This window comes from Balearica regulorum, chromosome 12, assembly GCF_011004875.1.
Source record: "Balearica regulorum gibbericeps isolate bBalReg1 chromosome 12, bBalReg1.pri, whole genome shotgun sequence".
In the NCBI taxonomy this organism is placed as follows: domain Eukaryota; kingdom Metazoa; phylum Chordata; class Aves; order Gruiformes; family Gruidae; genus Balearica; species Balearica regulorum.
The window spans coordinates 1,967,213-1,988,418 of NC_046195.1; the positions used below are offsets into that span (position 1 = coordinate 1,967,213).

A 21,206-nucleotide genomic window follows, 5' to 3' on the forward strand; every position below is an offset into this window, starting at 1 on the left:
TGTGAGGTTTGGGGGAGCGCGGCGCCTTTAAGAGCCGAGAAACGAGGCGCGGCCCCTTTAAGGCGGCGGCCACTCTCCGGCTGCGTGCGCGGCGGTTGCGCCGCCGCCTCATTGGCCAGCCGGGCGCGTGCAGTGTCGCAGCGCGCTCTCGCCGCCCCTCCCCTTCCTCCGCCTCCATCCGCCGCAGCTTATGCGTCCGCCGGAAAAAAGAAAAGGAGTCCCGACGCCCCGCCTCCTCCCACCGCTTCCCCCTCCCTTCTCCCTCGCGGGGCGGGCGGCGGAGTGATCCGCCGCGGTGAGGGCGGTGTGTGTGTGTGTGAGGGGCGGGGGGGGAGGGAGGGAGGAAAGGAGGCGGTGCTGCGGTCGGCCGGCCGGGATCACCTTGGCGGGGCGGCGGGGCGGAGCGCAGAGCAGCGGCGGCTCTCGGAGAGGACGGGTGCGGGGCGAGGCCGGGCGGCGGCAGCAGCAGGTAACGGCGGCATGGGGGTTAGCGGGAGGCGGCGAGCGAGTAGCGGTACCCGCCGCAGCGGTACTCGCCGCCGCCATCGTCCCCGTTCCCGCCGTCGGGTGAGGGTCTCCCTCAGGACGACGACGGGGGCGGGGGGGGGGGAAGAGAGGGAGAGAGCGCGCGCGGCCGCGGTGCCCCCTGGGAAGGTGGGGGGTATGCGCGCGCGGGGGGCTCGCGGGGCCGAGCACGTGGCGCGGCGCCGTCCCGCCCAGCCCCGCTCGGTGCATCCCCCCCCCCCCCCCCCCCCCCCCCCCAGCCCCACGGAGCCGCTGCCCCGGGTGGGCACCGCCGCCCTCGCCGCGGGGTGTTTGGGGAGGGGGAGGGGGTGTGGGATGTGTGTGTACGTGTCGGTCCTTGAGGAGAGGTACCGGGGGAAAAGCGTGCGTCCCGCAGAGGTGCGGTAAAACCGGAGCGCGGGGGTCCGGATTGCAACACTTCGTCGCCCGCCTTCCTGATGGCTGGGGCTGGACCGGAGTCTTCTGGGAGGCTGAGTCAGACGGAGCGAAGCGCTTTACCGGCTTTCCCCCCATTCCTCCTCCCCCTCCTCCCCGTGCCTGCTCTCACGTAAGAGCCGCGGCGATGCTCTGAAGGGCATCAGCTTCCATCAGCGTACGGCTCACTAAACTCACCACTGATGCTGCAGCCTCTTTATCCCCTTCACCCCCCCTTCACCCCCCTTCCATTCACCCCCTCCCTTCACCCCCCCTCCATTCACCCCCTCCCTTCACCCCCCCTCCATTCACCCCCTCCCTTCACCACCCCCCCCTTCCATCCCCGGAAGAGAAAGCCTCTTCTGACTTAATCTTCTCCCGTAATTATGCTTGCCTAAACACGTCCAAATTGATTTGGACAGTCCCTTGAACTGTGAAAACCTTTGAAACGTGTTTAAACCCCTCTTTGCAAGGCTAGATGGGCATGAATGGCGCTTTTGTCGGCGGACAATGGCAACCTCCCGACTGCCTCCTCGGATTCGTAAAAGTAGACGGCAATCTCTAAAAACCTGCTTTGTTCCGATAAGGCAACTCGTTACGGGTGAGGCCCAGGTTAACAGAAATCAGTGTTTTGCGGAGGTTTTTGTGATGTTAATGTCTTAACTTTCTGGCTGCCTCCTACGAAGGGCTGCTGCTAATCCTGACTTGCCTTGGCCTAAAGGTAGGAGGACAAAGAAGTGGGATTTTTTTTTTTTGGGGGGGGGGTTTCTTCAGATACTTCCAGGGAAACTCGGGGGCTTGTTGTGCAACTAGGAGTGTTTAATTAAGAAAAAAAATAAAAACCAGTCCGAAGCACATAATTTTATGCTCGACATCCAATTTATAAAGCAGAATTTAGGCTAATTTAGAGGAGTTCAAGTTTGATGGCCTAACGCGTCACGCTGATGCCAGCTCATTTCCAAACCCTCACCAGACGAAGGAAGGCCTCTTCTGCAGAGGCAGGAAGCTCTGCTGCAAGCCACGTGTTTGAAGCTGGGACTTTTGCCTGCGAAACCCTTGCAAGAAACTTCACTTTTACTAGATAACAAGCTTGCGGAGGCTGCGGCGCAGCCTGCCTTTTTCCTCATTATCTCTTTCTCAATCCGCCCAAAGTTGGCGATTTCACAAAAGCCTTAATTTATTTGCGTTAGCTGGAGCGATCCAACGCCAGCGTTCGTTCCCTTTCCATGTGTTGAACTGATAATTTAATTTAATAGGAACAAGACGTTTCCCAGGCTGCGGACCACGTGCTAGTCCTTTATCTCCCTTCTCCCCTGGGGAAGATGGTGCCGCGGCCACTGCAGCGCGTGGTGATGGATGGCACGTAGGGAATGGGGCTGCAGTACCTTGTCGCTGCCGCCCACAGCTGGGCGCGCAGCAAATCTCCGTCCTGGAGCTGGGGATGCAGCGGAGGGATCTATACTTCCACCTGGACTTATATTTAAATGTAAAAAGAAAAAAACCTCCACCCCCAAAACTTTCTTTTGTAATGGAAAAAAAGATTTTTAGAGTTTCCTTGAAGGCAGCTAAGTGGCTTCTGCTGGTGTGGGGCCAGGCTGAAAGGTTCCTTGTCCTCTGCCAGAGCACCACGCTGCAAGGTTAAGTCGGTAGGTGTGCCCGCACTGCAAATACCCTCGAGATAAGTCTTTCTCGTCGCCAGGTGTCTGATATTTGTCACCTCAACTCGCTCAATTTATTCTTTTTTTTTTTTTTTTTGTTAAGCTTCCTGTATGCCTTTGCCCTCCAGGGAGGGCAGGCTGGGCTAAAGTAATGCTAATCCATCTGCACGCAGGGAAAGTGCTGATGTCTCCCAGCACCGTGCTGGCTGGCCTGACCTTCCCGGCCCCGGTAACTCGTTTTCTGAAAGGCCGGAGAGGAGGAGGAGGCATCTCCGTTGCGGAGCTGTGGCTCGCTGCCGGGGAGAACGTACGCCAACCGGGAGCAGGTGGTGGCTTCTGGTTCCCATCCAGCGTTGCAGAAAAGAGATGGCATTTTGGGGTGGCCATCTTGTACTTACGTAACGTAACTCCTGCAACAGCCGCCGAGGGAAGAACGTGTTGTCCTCCCTCGCTGGAAGGGGGGTTGCCAGACTGTGTTAAAAACCCGCTTTGCTGCAGAGCTGAATTTTTTTGTTGTTGTTGTTGAGTGCCTTTAGCTTCTGGAATGAACGAAGCTGATGCTTTTGTAGGCTTTTTTTGGGAATCTGAAGGCCTGCCTGATTTCATAACCCTGCCCTTCTCTAATAGAAGCGCTAACTCAGACCATTTCTGCCTCTGGCCAGGGACACTGGGTGTGAGCAGCCTTGTTCTGCAGCACCGCTGAGGTTGTGTAAGCGAGGCTGAGCAATAAAACCCCAATCCTCACCCACCGTGAGCCTCCCCCCTTCCTGCCTGCAACTTTTACAGCCAGTAAAACATCTTTGTCCGGCATGGCGATGGTTAACGCCGGTCCTGCCTGGGGACAGTCCCTTCAAGGCCTCCTGGCTGCAGTTTCTACTTCCTTTTGTCACCGATAACAGCGAAGGCTTGGCCCGGGGTGGGGACTGGGGTGGGGATTGCCGCTGCCTCTGCTTTCTCCCTCCCCAAGGGCAGATCCAGAGGTGCCGAAGATTTAGGGTTTCTCTCAAGCCAACCGCAGGATGAGCTGGCGAGCGTTAGTCACCTCACTAATGCAAAACCGGTCGTCCTGACCTCAAACGGATCTTTCTAGAATATTCAAGAGCCGGGAGATGCCAGACATCTTTGGGCCGCCCTGCCTGAAGCGCAGGCAGCCCAAGTAATAAATTTGGGGATTTAATCATTATTCCTTGAGGAGGGAATTCAGATTTATTCAGTGCTGGAAACATTCAGGCTTTGTAGGGTATTGCTTACCCCCCCTTCCTCGCTCAGCCCAGACTGAGTGCTCTGTGTCTTCGGGCGTCCTTGAAATCCTTGCTCTGTTTGGTATTAATAAAAAGCAAGTCTGGAATAGTGGGAAATGCCAGGCATTCCTCTTATATTTAGAAGACTGGTCCTTCTAGCAGAATTCAGTCGATGCTTTGTGAATATGTGGTGATGGGAGGCAGGAAAAAGTATTAAAAAGTGAAACTTGTTGGTAGTGGGGCACGGTGCTGCGAGCAGATGGGTATTTCAGATACTTATTGGCTGCTGGGTTTCTGCTCTCGCCCCTGGACAGGGTCACGATGTGTCTAATTAATTTTTCTGAGCTCGCTGAACTGCTGGAAAAATCTTGCGAAGGAGATTCTGACTGTGAACTTAACTTTCCTTTCTCTTTTGTATTTATAAATACTTTAGGGGGTTTAAAATTATATTTGCAAATGACTTGAGTGGGTGTGGGGGGTTTCCATGAGATAGGGAGAACTCGCCTGCCTATTTTTAAAAACTTCCAAGTCACGCTCTGGATGCAGTTTCCATCTCGGGATGCCGTTGGTTCATTTTCCTCTCCTTCCCAGAAGCTGCGCAGACCCGCTCGCCTGTGTTTGTGCGGAGAGGTTTTCCCAGCAAAGGCTATTTTTTTTTTTTTTTTAAATTTATTTTTTGGCATCTAGAGAAGCCGGCGCTGCTCCGCAGGTGTCGGAGGAAGCAGCAGCAAGTGTTAGAGGGCTAAAACACAATGTTTCAGGGCTGACCAGCAGGTTTTCCTATAATAATGGGACTTTGTCGGGCTTTTTATGTGGGCAGACCTTCTTGTACTGACTCCGGTGAATCAGCAATTTCTGGCAGGGCTGAGGGAAAGGAGGGTTGCCAGGACAAATTATGGTTTTCGCTAGCCTGACTCCTTTATGCCGCATGGGAATGAGGCGATGGTGAGTCAGGGCTGCCTGCGAGAGGATCTGCACGTATGTGGGGAAGGTCTGCGGAGCAGAAGTGGCAGAGGGGAGGAGCGTCGGTGCGAACGGAGCCTCTGCGGCACCCGGCAGGCACATGGCAGGCTGGCAGAGCATCTTCCTGCCTGTTTCGTAGAGGCATGGCTTCATTTCTGGTCAGCCCTGCCAGCTTTGACAAAGCTTTCGGGTTTATTAGCGCCTCTGTTTCAAAGCTGGTGTGCATACCTAGCACCGTTTTGTGACTTATTGGTTTGGGTTTTTTTTCTTTGTCTGCTGGGGGCAGGCAGAAGAAAACCCCTGTTCTATCCCTACCTTCACCTGAGCAGCAGCCTGGGTTTCTACGAGTGCCACCCTAAAGGCATTTCTCATAGTTGAAGGCAGCTTATGCTGAAAGAGAAGCTTGCTTTGAATATCCCCTGCGTGCCCAGGGCATTAAGTTTGAAGTCAAACCACTGTTTGAAGTTTGACTAGTGATCTGCCTGTGCCGGTAGCCACCTTACATCACTCTTTACTGGAGGCTTTTTGAATGCAGGCAATCTAGCCTGGGCAGGTCGAAGAAGACAAACAGCTTTTAGCCACCGCTGCTACTTGAGAATAAAATTCTCAGGCCGTGTGGCCTGAGGTGCACAATTAGAGATGCCCTGGGGCAGCAGCGCTGCTGGGAAATAAGTGTCCTCCTGTCCCAGTGGATGGTTAGGTTTCAGTTCAGCTTCCTCTTGGGATTGCGGGCTGTTCCTGCTATTGATGGGATGCTCTAGTCCTGTATGGGCAAGCAGCCTGAGTTCAGAGAGGTTTTTTGGTTTTTTTAGTCCAAGCTTGGAGAAAAATAACCAGTCGTAAACCTTGTGGCGGCTTTTTGCCGCCCTGGGTGAGGGGGAATGCAGGGGCCGGAGCAGACCCGCAGTGTCTTTGGTTTGAAGAGGGACCGTGAGCGATTTAAAGAAACCTTCAGCCTTTCGCACGTTCTCTGCCAAGGTGTTGTGTTAAATGAACTCAAGTCTACTTGCTCGGCAGAAGATTGCTTGCGTAAGAGTGTATCTGCACTCGTGCTAGCGATGAGCTGCCCCGGTTGCGATGGGAAATGCAGTTGAGGCCTGTAGGAGAAATGTCTCGAGAGCTGGGAGGGAGGAGGCAGAATCTCTCTGCCTGCGCACTCAAGTGCTTGAATTTTGTTGCGTTGTGTAGCTCCAGGGGAAGACTGGCAATGAAGAGAAGCTATGAAGGGAACTTCTGCATAGAAGGCAGGTGAGCTTTGGGTGGCGTACGTGGGGGATGACGTGGAAATAGAAGTGTGTCTTGCCTGTATCTAAGACTCTCAAGTAGGAACATAAAGATAGTTTGACCCAGTAGCAGCTTTCTTGTTACCTCCATATTCATCACGTGGGTGTGTTGGTGTCTCTGCTTGATGAGCAAGTCTGGGTGATTCCTAAACCTGGCACTGCTTTCTTCCCTTCTAGACACAGGATTCCAGCGACGATGTCGAAGCACCACGATGCAGGGACTGCTTTCATCCAGACCCAGCAGCTGCACGCTGCCATGGCGGATACCTTCCTGGAGCACATGTGCCGCTTGGACATCGACTCGGAGCCAACCATCGCGAGAAACACCGGCATCATCTGCACCATCGGTAGGCGATTCCTAGATAGGAGAGATGCGCAGCTGCCAACCCCTGCGTTGGTGAAACTTGTTAGGGAAATTGTGGGGAGGCTTCGGCTTTCATCCCTTGCCAGGGCTGAACTTGTGTGTTGAAAGAACGCAACTTTCCCATGTCTGCCCAACCCGTGTTATTGCTAGGAGCGAGTCTGGTAGCCGGGGACATCAGAACTGGTCAGGTTCTGCTGTGCTTCTCCAGGCAAGTTAAAACGATCTTTGTTGCTGCAGAGATGAGCCGCTTCAGCACTGAGCAAGTCTGTGTCCATTATACCTTACTTTTCCCTTCTGCGATAAACAGTCTGGCGTGTCTGGGTTATCTCGTTATTTTTTACAAAGTTTTGATGGTCAAACTGTTTCCTCCTCCTAGGCCCAGCCTCCCGCTCAGTGGAAAAGCTGAAGGAAATGATTAAATCTGGAATGAATGTTGCCCGCCTCAACTTCTCTCATGGCACCCACGAGGTAAGGGTGGGGTCTGAGCTGAAACGGTCCCAACTGAGCCATCAGTGCGTGTCGTCTGACCCTTTTCCCTCACGGAAGAGGGAAATCCAGCTTCGTCCAGATCAGCCTTAGTGTGGGAAGGTGAAACTTAGCTCTGCTTTTTGGGGAAAGCGTGTTGATTGTACACATGGAGCCCGTGTGATTGTTGATAAACATTTAAGTGCGCTCTCTGAGCCGTTTTGAAAGGAAGTTCAAGTTGCTTCTGCGCTCTTCTGTCTACCAGGGAACCAAGTAACTGATATTTGAACCTTGTGTGCCAACTGCTTGCCATGAAATCCTTCAGTTCTTCCTCGCGTCCTGCCGTTCCCTGTACAAAGCTGCCGCTTCTCACTTAATAGCGGGAGCAGAGAACATTTCTTCCTGTCCACCTCCGCTTGAGTACGCAACCAGCAGTAGTTCGTCTCACTTCTTGTCTTGTTGCTGGGGGTTTTGCAAGGAGGCGATCAATGAATAACCTTGTCTCAGAAGAAAACTGTTAGTGATTTGAAGTAATTACTGTGTCTAGTTGGAAGAACTGAACTCCTGGGTTTGCTCAGCTAACCGGTTGTGTTCCTGGGCAGTCATGGTACTTGGGAGGCGGTGCGGTGAGCTTATGAGAATAAGGTCAAAAGAAATCCACACTGTTTGTGGCAGACGAGCCCTTACTGCTATAAATAGATGAGATCCTCAGCGACACTGGAGGAGCTGAGGATCCCATTCCAGGTTGCCTAGAATGCCACCCTGAGCCTTCCTGATGAGGTTTTTTTTTTTTTTACCCTGGCTGCCTTCCAGCTTTCAAAATGTCAGGCGGTAGCCAGTAGCAGCTGGAGGCAGCTTTACTTACTGAACCGTGTGCCTCGCGGTGTGTAACAGCTTGGCCTCTCACCCTCGTGGCCTTTAAAGGCCACAGGGCACTGTCAAAATCAAAAGGTCTGATGCTTAAAACTGTGGACGACCATCAGACCTTGACTAAACGCCCTGGGGTAGTGTCGGTGCATAGGCTGCAGTTAGCAAAATCTGCCTGAAGGAAGGGTTACGTGGGATAATTCCGCCTCTCCGGGCGGCCCTTGGGCCGGGTGGCTCATCAGGGAGTCTCGGCGGCCAGGCTAAAACTGGGAATTTTCACACCGTTACTGCCCCGTGGAGCTGCCGCTGTGGTTTGCGTACTTGTTAGCTGAGGTTTGAGGATGGGGACTGTGGCTTTCTGCTTCGGGTGAGGTCTAATTGCACATTTCGTACAGACGAGGTTAGATTACAACAGAGTCTGGGTTGAGTTTGACTGTCGGCCGTAGCCAGCCTTAAGTTTCAGTCCGCTCCTGGTTCCTCCAAAACACTCCAGCTTCCAGTGAAGCTGCAAAGGGTTTTCATCTGTCGCAAGCGCTTCGGTTCTTGTGTCCGCCCCAAAGCATTTAACAGGGCTTCGACTTTATCAGAGGTGCTGTAGCACCTGGCTGCCACCCTCTTTTATACAAAAAAAATAGCTTTTACTTTCAGCTCTGCCTGCATTCCCGTTCTGCATACGTAACTCTTCAGGAAGTCAGACTCTAGGAGCTCGCTATGGAATTAAAAATGAGAAATCCCGGGTGACTGGGTCCTGATAAACGTAGGAGCACCGTTCAGGCAGGTTTTCTGTACCGCATCCATCTAGGTTGTGGTGCGTGGAAGGGCTGGGGCCTTCTCAATCTCAGCTTGCACGCTCAATCAATAAACTAAATAATCTTTCCTGCTCTAAAGAGTTAGCAGTTGCAGCGGATCATCTCTGGCCGAGGCCCTGCACATGAACTTCAGCACGGCTTTTTCCGGCCCCACCTTTCTGGCGCTGGATTATCATCCCCACGATACCGAAGTCGGTGTGCGAGGCTCGTGTCGACGCGGGTGGCATGGTGGGAAAACCGGGTGTTTCCAGGCGACTTGGGTCAAACGCCGTCGGTCTGTGGTACAGAGAGGGGAAAGGGTATTTCTTATCTACAAAAGCCTTGTCAAGTGTTACGCAACTTGCAGTCAAGGTTATCTCTTAATGTTGTTTAAAACGAGTAAAGTAAACTGATCTGCTGGTCATCTGAAGCTTATTTGAGGTAGTTGGGATGGGAATTTCCCCGCAGAACTGTCTGTCCTGAAACTGGCAGTGTTAGCAAAATGCTCTTGCACACGTGAAAGTTTGCAAGCCAGGTGCGTGGTGCTGGAGTCTTGAACTTCTGGCTGCGATTGCTTTGGCTCTCGAAACAAACTGTAACAACTAACGTTCTCCTAGCAAATCCTTTATTTTGAGGGGAAATTTAAGCCTTAGCATTGTAAAAAAATCTTGTCCATCTGCTCGCCTGTGGGACTGATAAAAGGGATCAGACTGAAAGTCTGCAGGGGAGTCAGCAGCGCAGAGGATGGCTTCCTCCCTTCTGTGCTCTGAAGGGAGAACAGCAGCTGCGCGTGGCAGTTCCTTAGCTGTGACATTTTCCCGGCATTCGGGAGTCTTTCAGCGCACGTAATGTTCTGCTGCGTTGAACAGGCAGACGTTCAGCAAAGCTTTCGGAAACGCTCTTTCTACAGGCCTGTTGGTCAGTGGGCCATCTTCAAACGTATGTCCTGTTGGAGAAATCCCTTCAGCCGAGTGCCTGGGCTGTCTCTTGAGTTCTCCTCCTGGGATTAGAACTGGGGGCACTGAGGGCACAGCCAGGTTACTGCCAAACTCCACTTTCATGTGGGGAAGGCCTTTGTATCCTCACTCTTCGCTTTTCTGGAAGCTCAGTCCAATTCTTAAGCTAGAACTGAAATTGAGCATCACGTGAGAGCGGAGCTGTCAGCCTGGGCAGCATTTAGGGTGCGTAGTGGTCTTTTTCATAAGCGGTGGAGTAGAAATGGCCTGTTTTCATTTTTTTTTTTTTCTTTCCTTGCCAGTATCACGAGGGCACAATCAAGAATGTGCGAGAAGCTACAGAAAGCTTTGCCTCTGATCCCATCACCTACAGACCTGTGGCTATTGCACTGGATACCAAGGGACCTGAAATCCGAACTGGACTCATTAAGGGAGTAAGTTGCTCTTCTTTTTTTTTTTTTTTTTCCCCTTCCCACTTTTTTCACTGTATGAGACTAGCTATTGTGTTATGTGGCCTTTTCCGAACAAAAAAAATGCCTCTAACGAACCAGCTACCAAAAGTTTTAACAAACTGTTGCAGCCTGGGAGGTGGTTGTGTGCTGGTTTTTACTGGTTTTGCTGAAACGCATGTTTTGACACGCAGAGCGGCACAGCAGAAGTGGAGCTGAAGAAGGGGGCACCGCTCAAAGTGACCCTGGACGATGCCTTCATGGAGAACTGCGACGAGAACGTGCTGTGGTTGGACTACAAGAATCTCACCAAGGTTGTAGAAATTGGCAGCAAAATCTACGTGGACGATGGTCTGATTTCCTTGCTGGTTAAGGAGAAAGGTGGGTAACAACCGTTCCAGCTATGCCTCTTCGTTTTTTTTTTTCCTCGAAACACATTTGTGTTTTTTAGCTTGCAGTTGTACATTAAAGAAAGGAAGTACGTGGTTTGTAATGCTGTAGCGAGACTCACTCTGAGCAAAACTTTCTCTACTTCAAGTGTAGCAAGTTTTCAAAATCTGTCTTCAGCTGGATTTCACTAGACTGTCAGCTAAAAACCCCTCTTCAAAGTTGAATGTGTGGTAGGGACGTACCAGTGCTTACCATCAAAGCCTGTTCAGCCAGGCTAATTCACGTTTTTAATGCAGGATTTAACTAGTTTCACGGCATAAACCCTGGGTTCTGTGGTTGGAGACAGAACTAGCTTTAGCTGGTAATGTAGAGGCAGGGTTAGTTCCACAAGACTCCCTTTCTAGTGCTGCCTAGACTGCTTTAGCCTCCAGGTATCGCCTCAAATCCCAGAGGGTGAGGCTTTCGGGGTGCTCGGTTTGGTATTCTAGGGCTCCAGTGTGCAGAAGTGCGACCTGGTGGTTTTTTTGGGGAGGCAGTCCCAACCTCCTGCACGGAACAAACGGTGTCTTTGCCAAGAACGGCGTAGAAATGGTTTTAAACCGGTCTGTTGTGTTCCCATGGGTAAATCGCAAGCTTATGTGTTGCGTATCACCGCTCTTTTCAGCGGACTTAGGTTTTCATTGCGTGCACCGCTGTTCTCAGGCAGGGAGGCGGTGTGGGAGCTGGCAGTGGCGAGCTTTCAGGTAAACACTGACCGTGGGAACACATCTGTTTCAGGCAAGGACTACGTCATGACAGAGATCGAGAACGGCGGCATGCTCGGCAGCAAGAAGGGAGTGAACCTGCCTGGTGCCGCGGTCGACCTGCCCGCGGTCTCTGAAAAGGACATTCAGGACCTAAAATTCGGTGTGGAGCAGAACGTGGATATGGTGTTTGCTTCCTTCATCCGCAAAGCTGCTGATGTCCATGCCGTCAGGAAGGTGCTAGGGGAGAAAGGAAAGAACATCAAGATCATCAGCAAGATCGAGAACCACGAGGGTGTGCGCAGGTGAGCTTTGCGCAGGTGACGCTTCAGTTTTGTCGCCCTGTATCAACGGAAGAACGCAGCCCCTTTGCGCTGTAGTCGGGACTCCCGGTCTCTGGTTTGCCAACAGCAGCAAACTCGGTAGTCCGAGTAACAGGGTGGTAGTTAACGCTACGCGCATGGGACTTGATGTAGCTGCGTATGAGCAGTGGGTTCTGTAACTGTCGCAAATCCCCGCGCCCCTGAAAAATCCGCAATATTTTTCGTAGTGAGTGTGAGTTCAGACTTGCTCTTTTGGCTGCAAATCGGTGAGCTAACGCATGGGAATCGCCAAACTGTCGAGCTAAAATTTCTCAGGTCAACTCAAGCTCCCCTCGATCTGTCTTTGTATAGCTTTAGAAAGTTTTGTGTAGCACTTGGTCTTGTTTTTCTTCCTCCTACCGTGGCGTTACAGGGTACCAAAATGGCACGTGGAAAGCCCCTGTGCCGACAGCGTAGCTGCGTGTTGGACTCTGGAGCGCTGAACAAATAGGTTAACAAACCTCTTCTCTTGCTGTCAGGTTTGATGAGATCATGGAGGCCAGCGATGGCATTATGGTGGCCCGCGGTGACCTGGGCATCGAGATCCCCGCTGAAAAAGTCTTCCTCGCCCAGAAGATGATGATTGGGCGCTGCAACAGGGCTGGCAAACCCATCATCTGTGCCACTCAGGTACTCGGAAAGCAATGCGAACTTGTAACTGCCAGAGCTGTCGCAGCTGCTGAAGGTTTTACCCCTCAAAACCTCATGCAGTATGAGCCTTTTGGGCTGACAAAACAGATTTTGGGGGAAAATTGCGTATGCTTTGCCTTGGCGTCTTGTAGCAGCTCATCTGTGTCTAACAGAGAAGGCTTGCTAAGGTTGCCAGTATCTTCCCATGCTGCGGTGTCGGAAGGAACTGAGTAAAAGATCCATCTCCTCGTTATTCTGGGAGCTGTTAGTGAGGGAGGAGGGAGAGCTGATGCTCAGCTTCGCTGGTTCCAGTAGGGATCGCGTGCGGACAGTCCTCAGGCACTGGGAGGACTGGTTTCCCGGCTGTCCTCGCTCTGTGCACAGGTTGTGGTAGCGAAAACTGGCTCTAGACCATAGTCATCAGTGAAGGTTCTGGATTTACAGCAGCATGTGCTCCTTTTCCCGTATTGCTATGAAAACAGGACTGAAAGGCTGCCTCGGGTGATGTTTTGTGAGGAAATGAGTGATGTTTGCCCGGCGGTGAGCTGCAACAGGGAGGAAAGCTTGAGCACCTGAGGATTTGAGCTTTCCATAAAGATGTCTAATGCAGTCCTGTGCTCTAAAGAGCTCTGAGTTTCTTGGACTGAGCCTTGTGCTGAAAAGTTCAATTGGAAAGTCAGAATACTGTGTCTGTGGTGGTGTGTGGGTTAAATCTGTATTTTTTTTACTCCTGGAAAAGGAGTAAATATAGAACAGGTACAAAATGAAATGCTTTGTTTTTCTCGCTGGTAGGGGCCTGGTCGCTAACCAGCTTCAAATTAAAGCATCTCTCGAATGGTCTCATCTCCCAGAGTCCTTGGGCTGCATCCCGGCTTCCGCCCCATCTATAAAGCATGTTGGAAGCGCACTAGTGAAAAAGCAGCTGGTTCCTCCTGCAGTATCTTGATTTCTTTGACTTCATTCTCTTCCAGATGCTGGAAAGCATGATCAAGAAACCTCGCCCGACCCGCGCCGAGGGCAGCGACGTTGCTAATGCCGTCCTGGATGGAGCGGACTGCATCATGCTTTCCGGAGAGACTGCCAAGGGAGACTACCCGCTGGAGGCCGTGCGCATGCAGCACGCTGTGAGTACTACCGCCTTCGCTCTGGTGGGGAGCCGGTCCCGCAGGTGACAGTAGCAGTACTCTCTTGCCCTGCATCTTCCATCTGAACCAGGCACCTGAAGATCTAAATGTGGCTGGTGCTAGGTGGCAGCACCTAGCAGTCCGAAGTAGCGATTTCTTTGTTCACACCGCTGCTGCGGGTGTGGGGTTTTTTTAACCTAACATGGCCCTGAGGGCCTGAAACCTCACTTTACGTACTCCAAACTGTTGTTGGGCAGAGCTGAGAACTGCTCTGCAGTTGCTCTGAAATCTAAAACTTCAGATTTCTCGTCTTTTTGTTAAGGCCAAGGTAAAGGGGTTTTTTTGTTTTGCTCTTACCTTGGTAGGAGTTACTCCAAATGCCCGTATTCGTTTTGGCATATTAAATGCCTTAAACTTCTCCAAGGTCAAGAAGCTGCTTAAGCAGTTTATCTCTAGATAATGAAAGGTTATCTCTAGATAATGAAGGCTGACTCTTCCGGGGGGGAGGCGGGGGAGGTTTGTGAGTCTGATTTACAGCGCTGTTGCGTTCGGCACCTGGCGCGCTCGGCGTTGGGAGCGTTTGTTGCACGAGTACTGACAGCGCCGTATTTTTTACATGCCTGAACTGCCAGAAACCTCTGCTCTGCTTCGAGTTCACCCAGCTCACATTTCAGCTGATAAAAAGCCTGATGTCGAGTAGCTACAAGCGTTGCTTCTCCCCAGTTACCAGCGCTGTGAATCACGGCGGTGATAACTCTCACCAGAGTTATAACTCTCACAAGTTTTACTTGCAATTCAGGTTATATAGATTAATCAACTCAGCTAGCGTTTGTTTGCAGTGCCGCCTGTGAATATCTTTTACCTTTATCTGGTCAGTATGGAGTGGTGTTTTGTTTTGCACGTGGCAAATGCAAAATATGACTTGATGATTACTGGGCAGCGACTGCTGGTTTACAGGCTGATTCCTAACAGTGCACCTAAAATCTTCCTTCCTCAGTTTTTTCACTCCCTAAATCACGAGGGTTGACTTTCTACTGAGAGTTGGAAACTTGCTGCACCGATTCAATGCCAGAATGGAACCCCAGGTGTAATTCTTAGCCTGGGGCAGGTGGTCCTGTGCCTGTAGCCCGAGCTCAGGATCCCTCACACGTGATTCCCTTCCTCTCGCAGGCCTGGGAGTAGTGGTGTTGGCTCTACCAGGCCCCTGCAGAAATACTGAAGGTTTTAACCCTCTGTGCAGAGGAGCAAACGCAGATTCGTTTTATTTAACGTAACGTGGCACAGGCAGCAAGGTGCCAACTCTGTGATGGCAGGAACACGTTCCCCTTGGTGTTAGTTGAGAGAGGCCCTGCCCAGCGATAGCGCCCGCGGTCTGAAAATCTGCAGCGTGGCCAGAGCAGATGAATATTTCCTTCTGAAGTGGCCAAGCAGGGAGAGAGCGCTGAGTAAAGAGCAGCTCCTCTATGCATTCCCCAGCCCGAAATTGGTATCGGTTTGAGTTTATATATTTGATTATCCAGTGCTGCTACAGGAGTATTCCAAGTAAAGCTCCCTCTGTAGTGAGCTGCAGACAGCAAACGTGGGCTGCGATGTGGAGAGCAATCAGGGTCAGTGTCTCTAAAAGACTTGAGCTGTCTCTCCCCGGGCTGTCGCCGCAGCTTTGCTGGGACTCCGCAGTGCTTTCGCTTAGCGGTCCCTCTCCAGCTAGCCTCGCAGAAACGAGATTCCTCTTTAGTAGCTGGCACCTCTGTGACTAAAATACCATGTGCCTTGAGTTTAGTAGCGAGCTTCCAAATATTGGGCAGGCTGTTTCCCGCTTGTGGGAGCGGGCTTCCTTCCAATTCCAGTCCGCAATCCACAGTTGTCTTCAAATGCCGCCCTGGCCACGCTGTCTAATGGGACCGAGATTTAAAGAGCTGCTCTGTTTTCCTTTCTCCCACCTCTGCCCTGGTATCTCCACCTGTCTACCAACTAGAAACCCTCTCGCCATTTCTGTACGAGTAAAGCCGGCTGTGACGTGGACTTAAGAACTGCTGTGCCCTTCCGCAACCACTGTCAAAGCAGACACGTGTGTACACGTATTCTTACAACGGGGGAATGCAGGCTGCCCTCTAAACTCAGGTTTGCTCTGCGTGTTAAGCAGAGCTGCCTGCCTTTGGACCAGGAGCTGAAGATAAACTGCCCGGCTACCAGCTCTTGCGTTCAGAGGAAGCGTTTCGAGGCGGATACTTCCAGTTTATCTAAGGGCAAGTGTAAAGCCAGCAGCAACAAAACCGACTGCTTTAGGACCAGAGTTGGCCCTGGCCTGCTGTTCCCGCCTCTGACATGTGTCCTGTTATTTTTAGATATAAGATACTTAACTACTTTGGCTTAAACTGTTACCTGTGGAAGAGAGAGAATTCCCAGCACGGCATAAAATAATTCATTAACACTAGAGTAGCAAAATTCTTATTTGGAAGGGGTCTAACGACAAAGCTTTCACTATAAGGGCATTTCAGTCTCTGCTTAAACATCAACTCGTCATGCTTTGCGTAGCGGCTGCTCGCTTTCTGAAGTTGTCCTTGACAAGATGATGAACCTTTGCACGCTCTTCTAGTCTCTGCAGGCCTTCTTTATTGGGTTGTCAAGGGCTAATGCAGTCCTCCGAGATAATTCTTATCTCTAAATGTGAGTGATTCCCAGCATGCTGGGATGAATAGGTTACTGAACTTGTTGCAAATGTTTAGTCTGAACAGAAAGTCCTTAGTTGTGCCCCCCGCACCTCTCATCTGTCCGAGTCTGGCACTGTACAAATAACCTAACACACGTGTTGCAACAACCCTATAAAGAAGGCTTGTTCCTATTTATTTCGCTGTTACCGAAAGGGAAGTTGGTACAGCACTTGGAGGTGAAACTTCATTGGCTCTCAAGTTAAATAAAATCTTTATTGGCTCTCAAATTAAATTTTTATTGGCTCTCGAGTTAAACTAAATCTAATGAAGATAAGAGAGAGCCCATCTCCCCTTCTCAGGGGCGAGATGGAAAGCGCGCTGCCTGCGCGTTGGCTCCGTGCAGGCTGTTGTAGCGGTGCTCTGTGGTGTCGGGAGGGTCCGAAGGGAGGACGTGGAGCTCCGGGGATTGCCTCTTGAGGAACCGGGGGCAGGTAGATGGCACGGGAGTCTCTCGAGGAAGCAACGAGCAGCCGCAACAAAGCGTTCCACGGCTGTGGCATGAAAAAACGGGTTGCGTTCAGCAAACTCACAACCTGAGAGCCAAAAAGAGTTTCACAGCCTGACCTTTAATATCTTCTTGCATGCATTACTATGACAATTAAGCAAATTAACGTGATCTCATGTTACTCTGGTATATCTTTCCTTCTTTCCTCTTTTCTCCTCCTTCCCTCTTACTGGGGCCTGCAGATCGCTCGTGAGGCTGAGGCAGCAATGTTTCATCGTCAGCTGTTCGAAGAAATTTTCCGCCTCAATGTTAACAACAGGGACCCTGCCGACGCCATGGCAGTGGGCGCGGTGGAGGCGTCTTTTAAGTGCTTAGCTCCAGCCCTGATAGTTCTGACCGAGTCTGGCAGGTAGGGCTCAGAGAGGGGACTTGGTGCCATGAGTCAAAACAAGCTCCGTTCTAACGCTGCAGATACTTAGCAAGCAAGCTACGGTATCAGCCTTGCCATAACCGTTGCGGTCCGAGCCGGCCGCTTCTCTGCGATAGGGAGGGATTTTAGGTAGGCAGGAGCAGAGCGAGAGTGCCTGGCAGTTGGCATGAATGTCACCTGAGTGGGGGCTCGGCAGGGCGAGGTGACTCGGTAGGTGCCACCAATTTGGGGAAAAAAACCCCGACCTTGCGAATGGAACGATTCCTCAATAAAGCCGTGCTGTTTGGGCGGCCGAGCATTGCGGCCATCGCCCCGGCGCGTTGAGCTAAATCTGGGCTCGCTAATTGGCAAGTCTTAAACGTCAAAAGTTTGACGGTATTTGCGGGACGCCTCGCTGATAGAGCACCTCGCCTTACCCCGTGCCGCCCCGAGCGACTGATGTGAGTGTTGTCTTCCCGAACGCGTGTTGCTCTTATAGATTGCCCGGGAGGCCGAAGCCGCCATCTTTCACAGGCAGTTGTTTGAGGAACTTCGTCGTCTGACTTCCCTGAACTGTGATCCCACGGAGGCCGCCGCTGTTGGCGCTGTGGAAGCGTCCTTCAAGTGCTGCAGCGGGGCCATTATTGTCCTCACCAAGTCTGGAAGGTAGGAGGTGACAGGTTCCCTCAGGTCAAGCCCACTTTGTGGCAGGGTGGGGGAAAGGAAACTCCCCTCCACAAAAAAAAAAAAAAAGGCTTTGAAAGACTAGAGCTGTAACGGTGAAGCCCGGGTTTTGGGAGCGACTGAGAGCCCTGCCTGCGTTGCCGGTTCCTCGGGAGATGGGCAGACGTCTCGAACATCTGCGCGTACGTAACCTCCGAGTTCCGCAGCGTGGCGTCAGCGCTGAGCTCTGCCTCCCCTTGCCGTTGCGAATGGCATCTCTGCCGGCGGCGCTGGTTGGAAGAGTCAAGGGAAAATAAGTGTCACAGCTTCGATTCAAACTTCTTGGCAAGAAATCCTCGATTTAACAGTAAGGCAGAAGTTCAGTGGATGCAGAATCTATTCTTTTTTGTTGTTGTTGTTCTTAAAATCAAGGCCTTGGCCTTTCATAGTGGCATCCAAATTCTTTGTCCCTTGCTGAACCTTTCAGGCATCAGCCCTGCTTGCTTAAGCTCACAGGGCGAAGAGGGACCGTTAGGCAGGAAAACGGAAAGTGTCGGAAATTCCCTCTTAGCGGTTTCCTTTACGCCTGCCTGCGAGTAATTTCGCCGGACGGGCAGGCATCTGGCAGGCGCCCAGCGGCCAAGCGCTGCCTGCGCTCTTAGGTGAGCTCAGGGCCTCGGCTGCAGGTGAGAGACCGCAGTGCGGACGCGCTGGAACTATATAGTTCGGGATTTCAGTCCAGCGACGGTGACAACTGCCGAGTAGAGATCCACTCTTCCAGTTGCGGAAAGGGAGCCGAAGCCTTGCTGATCAGCTTTTCCATCTAGAGGCTGCTCGCTCGCAAAGCACGTCCGACCATAAGTCTCAGACTGCTTTCCGGAAGAAAATCTGAATTACTTGCACTGGATTCGGACCAAAGAAATAGTGCAGCGGCAGCAGAGATGTGATTATATGCGCTGGGCACGGTCTACCTGAAGATTTGGACCATCGGGGTGAATCCTTCGCCTAAATTTACAGCTTAAAATGATTCGAAGCGACCGCTTTGTGCAGAGATGAGGAGTGATGACTTAGAAGCACTGAGTTTCTGGATACCCTCGTGCTTCTAATGTTTCTTTGTAAAAGGTTCCAGTCTTACACTTGACCTTTTTAAAAGAGATTTGAACTCTGATATTTGATTATTTTTAGCTGTGGATTCTGTTACGGCCTTTGAGTACCTGGAGATTTCCTAGAGCTACCGGGAGGCTTCTTGGACAGCGTGGGAAGGATTGTCTGAGAGCTGGCACGTGTGTTTGGGTGCTTCGAGCAGACCGCTACCGCCTACTTTTAAGCAGCGACATTTCAATCTGAGTAGTGCTGAGCTTGGCTCCGCTAAACGAGGCCGCAAACGCTAGCGGAGATACCAGCATGCTCGTCGGGAAAGATGGAGCTGTAAATGCCACGGCCGTGCAGTTTTAGTCTCTATTTATTTGCAGATGCCGTCTGTAAGCAGTGCCAGGGGAAAGAGAAGCCGTTTGTCCCCACCCAGGGCGCGCTGCTTGCTATTTTAAGGCATTTTTAAGCACTCTGCGCCCAAATTTCCTGGTATAAATTTTGGCCTCGGAAGCGTTTGCTTCCTGTTGGGCGCAAGAGCAGAGCTCTGCGCGGAGGAACCAGCCCGTTCCCTGATGAACGTGGCTGGGAGGCAAATGGCTTCCCCCTTGGCACGCTTGGGGTAGCGCCGCTGGCGCCGGGCTCTTTCCATCCCGTAAACCGGGAGCTCCTCAAACCAGGAGGGAACGCGCGGGGGGACCCCCGCGGAGATGCCAAGGACTGCTTGCGGAGGCCAGAATAAATGGGCAGCTCGCCACCTTCGCGTAGCAACAGAGACAACTAAAGGCTTGTTTTCGGGGACCGAAACACGCGGACGGCGCTTCCTAAACTCGGAGGGGAGGTGATCTTCCCCCACGAGACTGGAGACGGCCTTTCGTGGTGGTCCTCCCAGTTTGCCTAACTGGGAATTCAGCAGAGCGTCGAGCTCTCGCCAGCGTCTCCTGTGGTCGTCCCCCGCGTCTCTCCGAGGTTGACGGGCGAACTTCGCCACTGCTTGTGCTCCCGTTGGCTGTACCCGTGACGTGGTGTTTCACCTCGTGTCTGGTTTCCTTCTAGGTCAGCACATCTGGTGTCCCGGTACCGCCCGCGGGCTCCCATCATCGCCGTGACCCGTAACGACCAGACGGCACGCCAGGCCCACCTCTACCGTGGCATCTTCCCCGTCCTCTGCAAAGAACCAGCCCACGACGCCTGGGCGGAGGACGTGGACCTCCGCGTGAACCTGGGCATGAATGTCGGTGAGTGACACCGCTCCGGCCTCCACCAAGGGACGGTCGGGTGGGACACGGGGCTCCTGAGCGCCTCGGAGGATGATTTTTATTTTTTCTTTTTTTGGGGGGGGGGTTGCCAAGGGGAACTGGCTGCCTGTGTGGTAACGGTGTCTTGTTGGGAAATGGGGGACGGCACTTGCATAAGCACAACCGCGTCCGGTTGGGAAACGGGTCAGCGGGTTTGTCATGGTGGCCTTAAAACAGCTTCCAGCAGAAAAAACAGGTTGGTTTTAACGTTGGGAAGCGCTTGAACCATGCTGCTCGTCGCTCCTGAGACCCAAGCCAAGCCCAGAGCGGGGCCATTCCTTTCTCTGGAGCCCCTGCTCTTGAATTTCCAGCTCCAGCGCCCCAGAGGAGCCCCGGACGGGTGGCGTGGGGAGCAGCGAGCCGAGCTCTGACCCTTCCCTCTTCTCTTTTTTCTTTTTCCCCTTTCCCAGGCAAAGCGCGTGGGTTCTTCAAGAGCGGAGACCTGGTCATCGTACTGACGGGTTGGCGTCCCGGCTCCGGCTACACCAACACCATGCGCGTGGTGCCCGTTCCCTGAACGACCGACGTCAAACCAGCGCACACCTTCCTTCCCCCTTCCCCTCCGCTCCCTTCGCGTTAGACCAGCCATCGCTTGCGATGTTCTCCTTGTCCCTAGAGTGGATGTAGGTTGCTAAACACCACCCAGTACAGCACCAACAGGGGGAAGAGACCTTAAATCACTAAAAAGAAATATACTTGAAGCGTTTAGTTTTTTGTAAAAACCCTCTTCCCCCGTAGCGAAGTCCTATGTCGGAGTCAGCATAGGAGGTTCCTGTATCCTCTTTGGCCTGTAGCGACTGTCCTCAGGGTGTGAAACGCCCCTTCCCCTGCCCTCTTTTGGGGCGACCGGGATGGGGAGAGGCGACCTGTGGTCACCGGTTCCCCCCGTTTCCCCCCCTTCCCCGCAGACCAAATCCTCTTCTTGTCAGGGCCGGGCTGGGCAGCGGCAGGGTGGTTGTTGGCTCCACGCTCCCCTTGCACCCTCGTACCTCGTCTCGTGCGTTAGTCGCGTGTCACCCCCAGAGCCCTCTCCCTCGCTCCCACGGCCCCCCCCCCCCCCATCTCGGGGTGCTAGAGCACAAAAACTCCATCAATAAAGAGAAGCTGAAGCACCGGCCTGCCCTGCTCCCTGGGCTGGGGAAGGGAGGGCGGGGAGGGAGGCTCCTGGCCCGGGCCTTCCCCGCCGCCCGCGGGGGCTGAGCGGGGCCCGGAGCGGCGCCGGGGGGGGGAAGAAGTGCCCGCGGTGCCTTTAAGGGGTGGGGCCTCGCTAGGCTCCGCCCCACCCGCCAGTGGGCGTGGCGGGAGGAGAGGCGAGCACGGCGGCGGGTGGAAGCCACCAATAGGGGTTCGCGGCGGGGGCGGGCGTGGC

The 21,206-nt window shown here is 52.8% G+C and overlaps 1 protein-coding gene across 4 annotated transcripts; it reads left to right on the plus strand.

Annotated features, from left to right (window-relative positions):
• Positions 1–206: 206 nt before the first annotated feature.
• On the plus strand, positions 207–20,951 carry PKM (pyruvate kinase M1/2). Of its 4 annotated transcripts, none has more exons than XM_075764888.1 (11): positions 207–469; positions 6,262–6,431; positions 6,825–6,916; positions 9,827–9,958; positions 10,168–10,354; positions 11,141–11,411; positions 11,948–12,098; positions 13,070–13,222; positions 17,287–17,453; positions 19,596–19,777; positions 20,248–20,951. In XM_075764888.1, exons 2-11 carry the CDS (start codon positions 6,281–6,283, stop codon positions 20,352–20,354), a joined length of 1,593 nt encoding a protein of 530 aa, XP_075621003.1. In that variant the 5' UTR covers positions 207–469; positions 6,262–6,280; the 3' UTR covers positions 20,355–20,951. The 4 variants fall into 4 exon arrangements, with proteins under 4 accessions (XP_075621003.1, XP_075621005.1, XP_075621001.1 ...); XM_075764890.1 differs by lacking the exon at positions 17,287–17,453 and adding an exon at positions 16,621–16,787 and having other exon boundaries at positions 241–469; XM_075764886.1 differs by lacking the exon at positions 207–469 and adding an exon at positions 5,995–6,049.
• Positions 20,952–21,206: the final 255 nt, after the last annotated feature.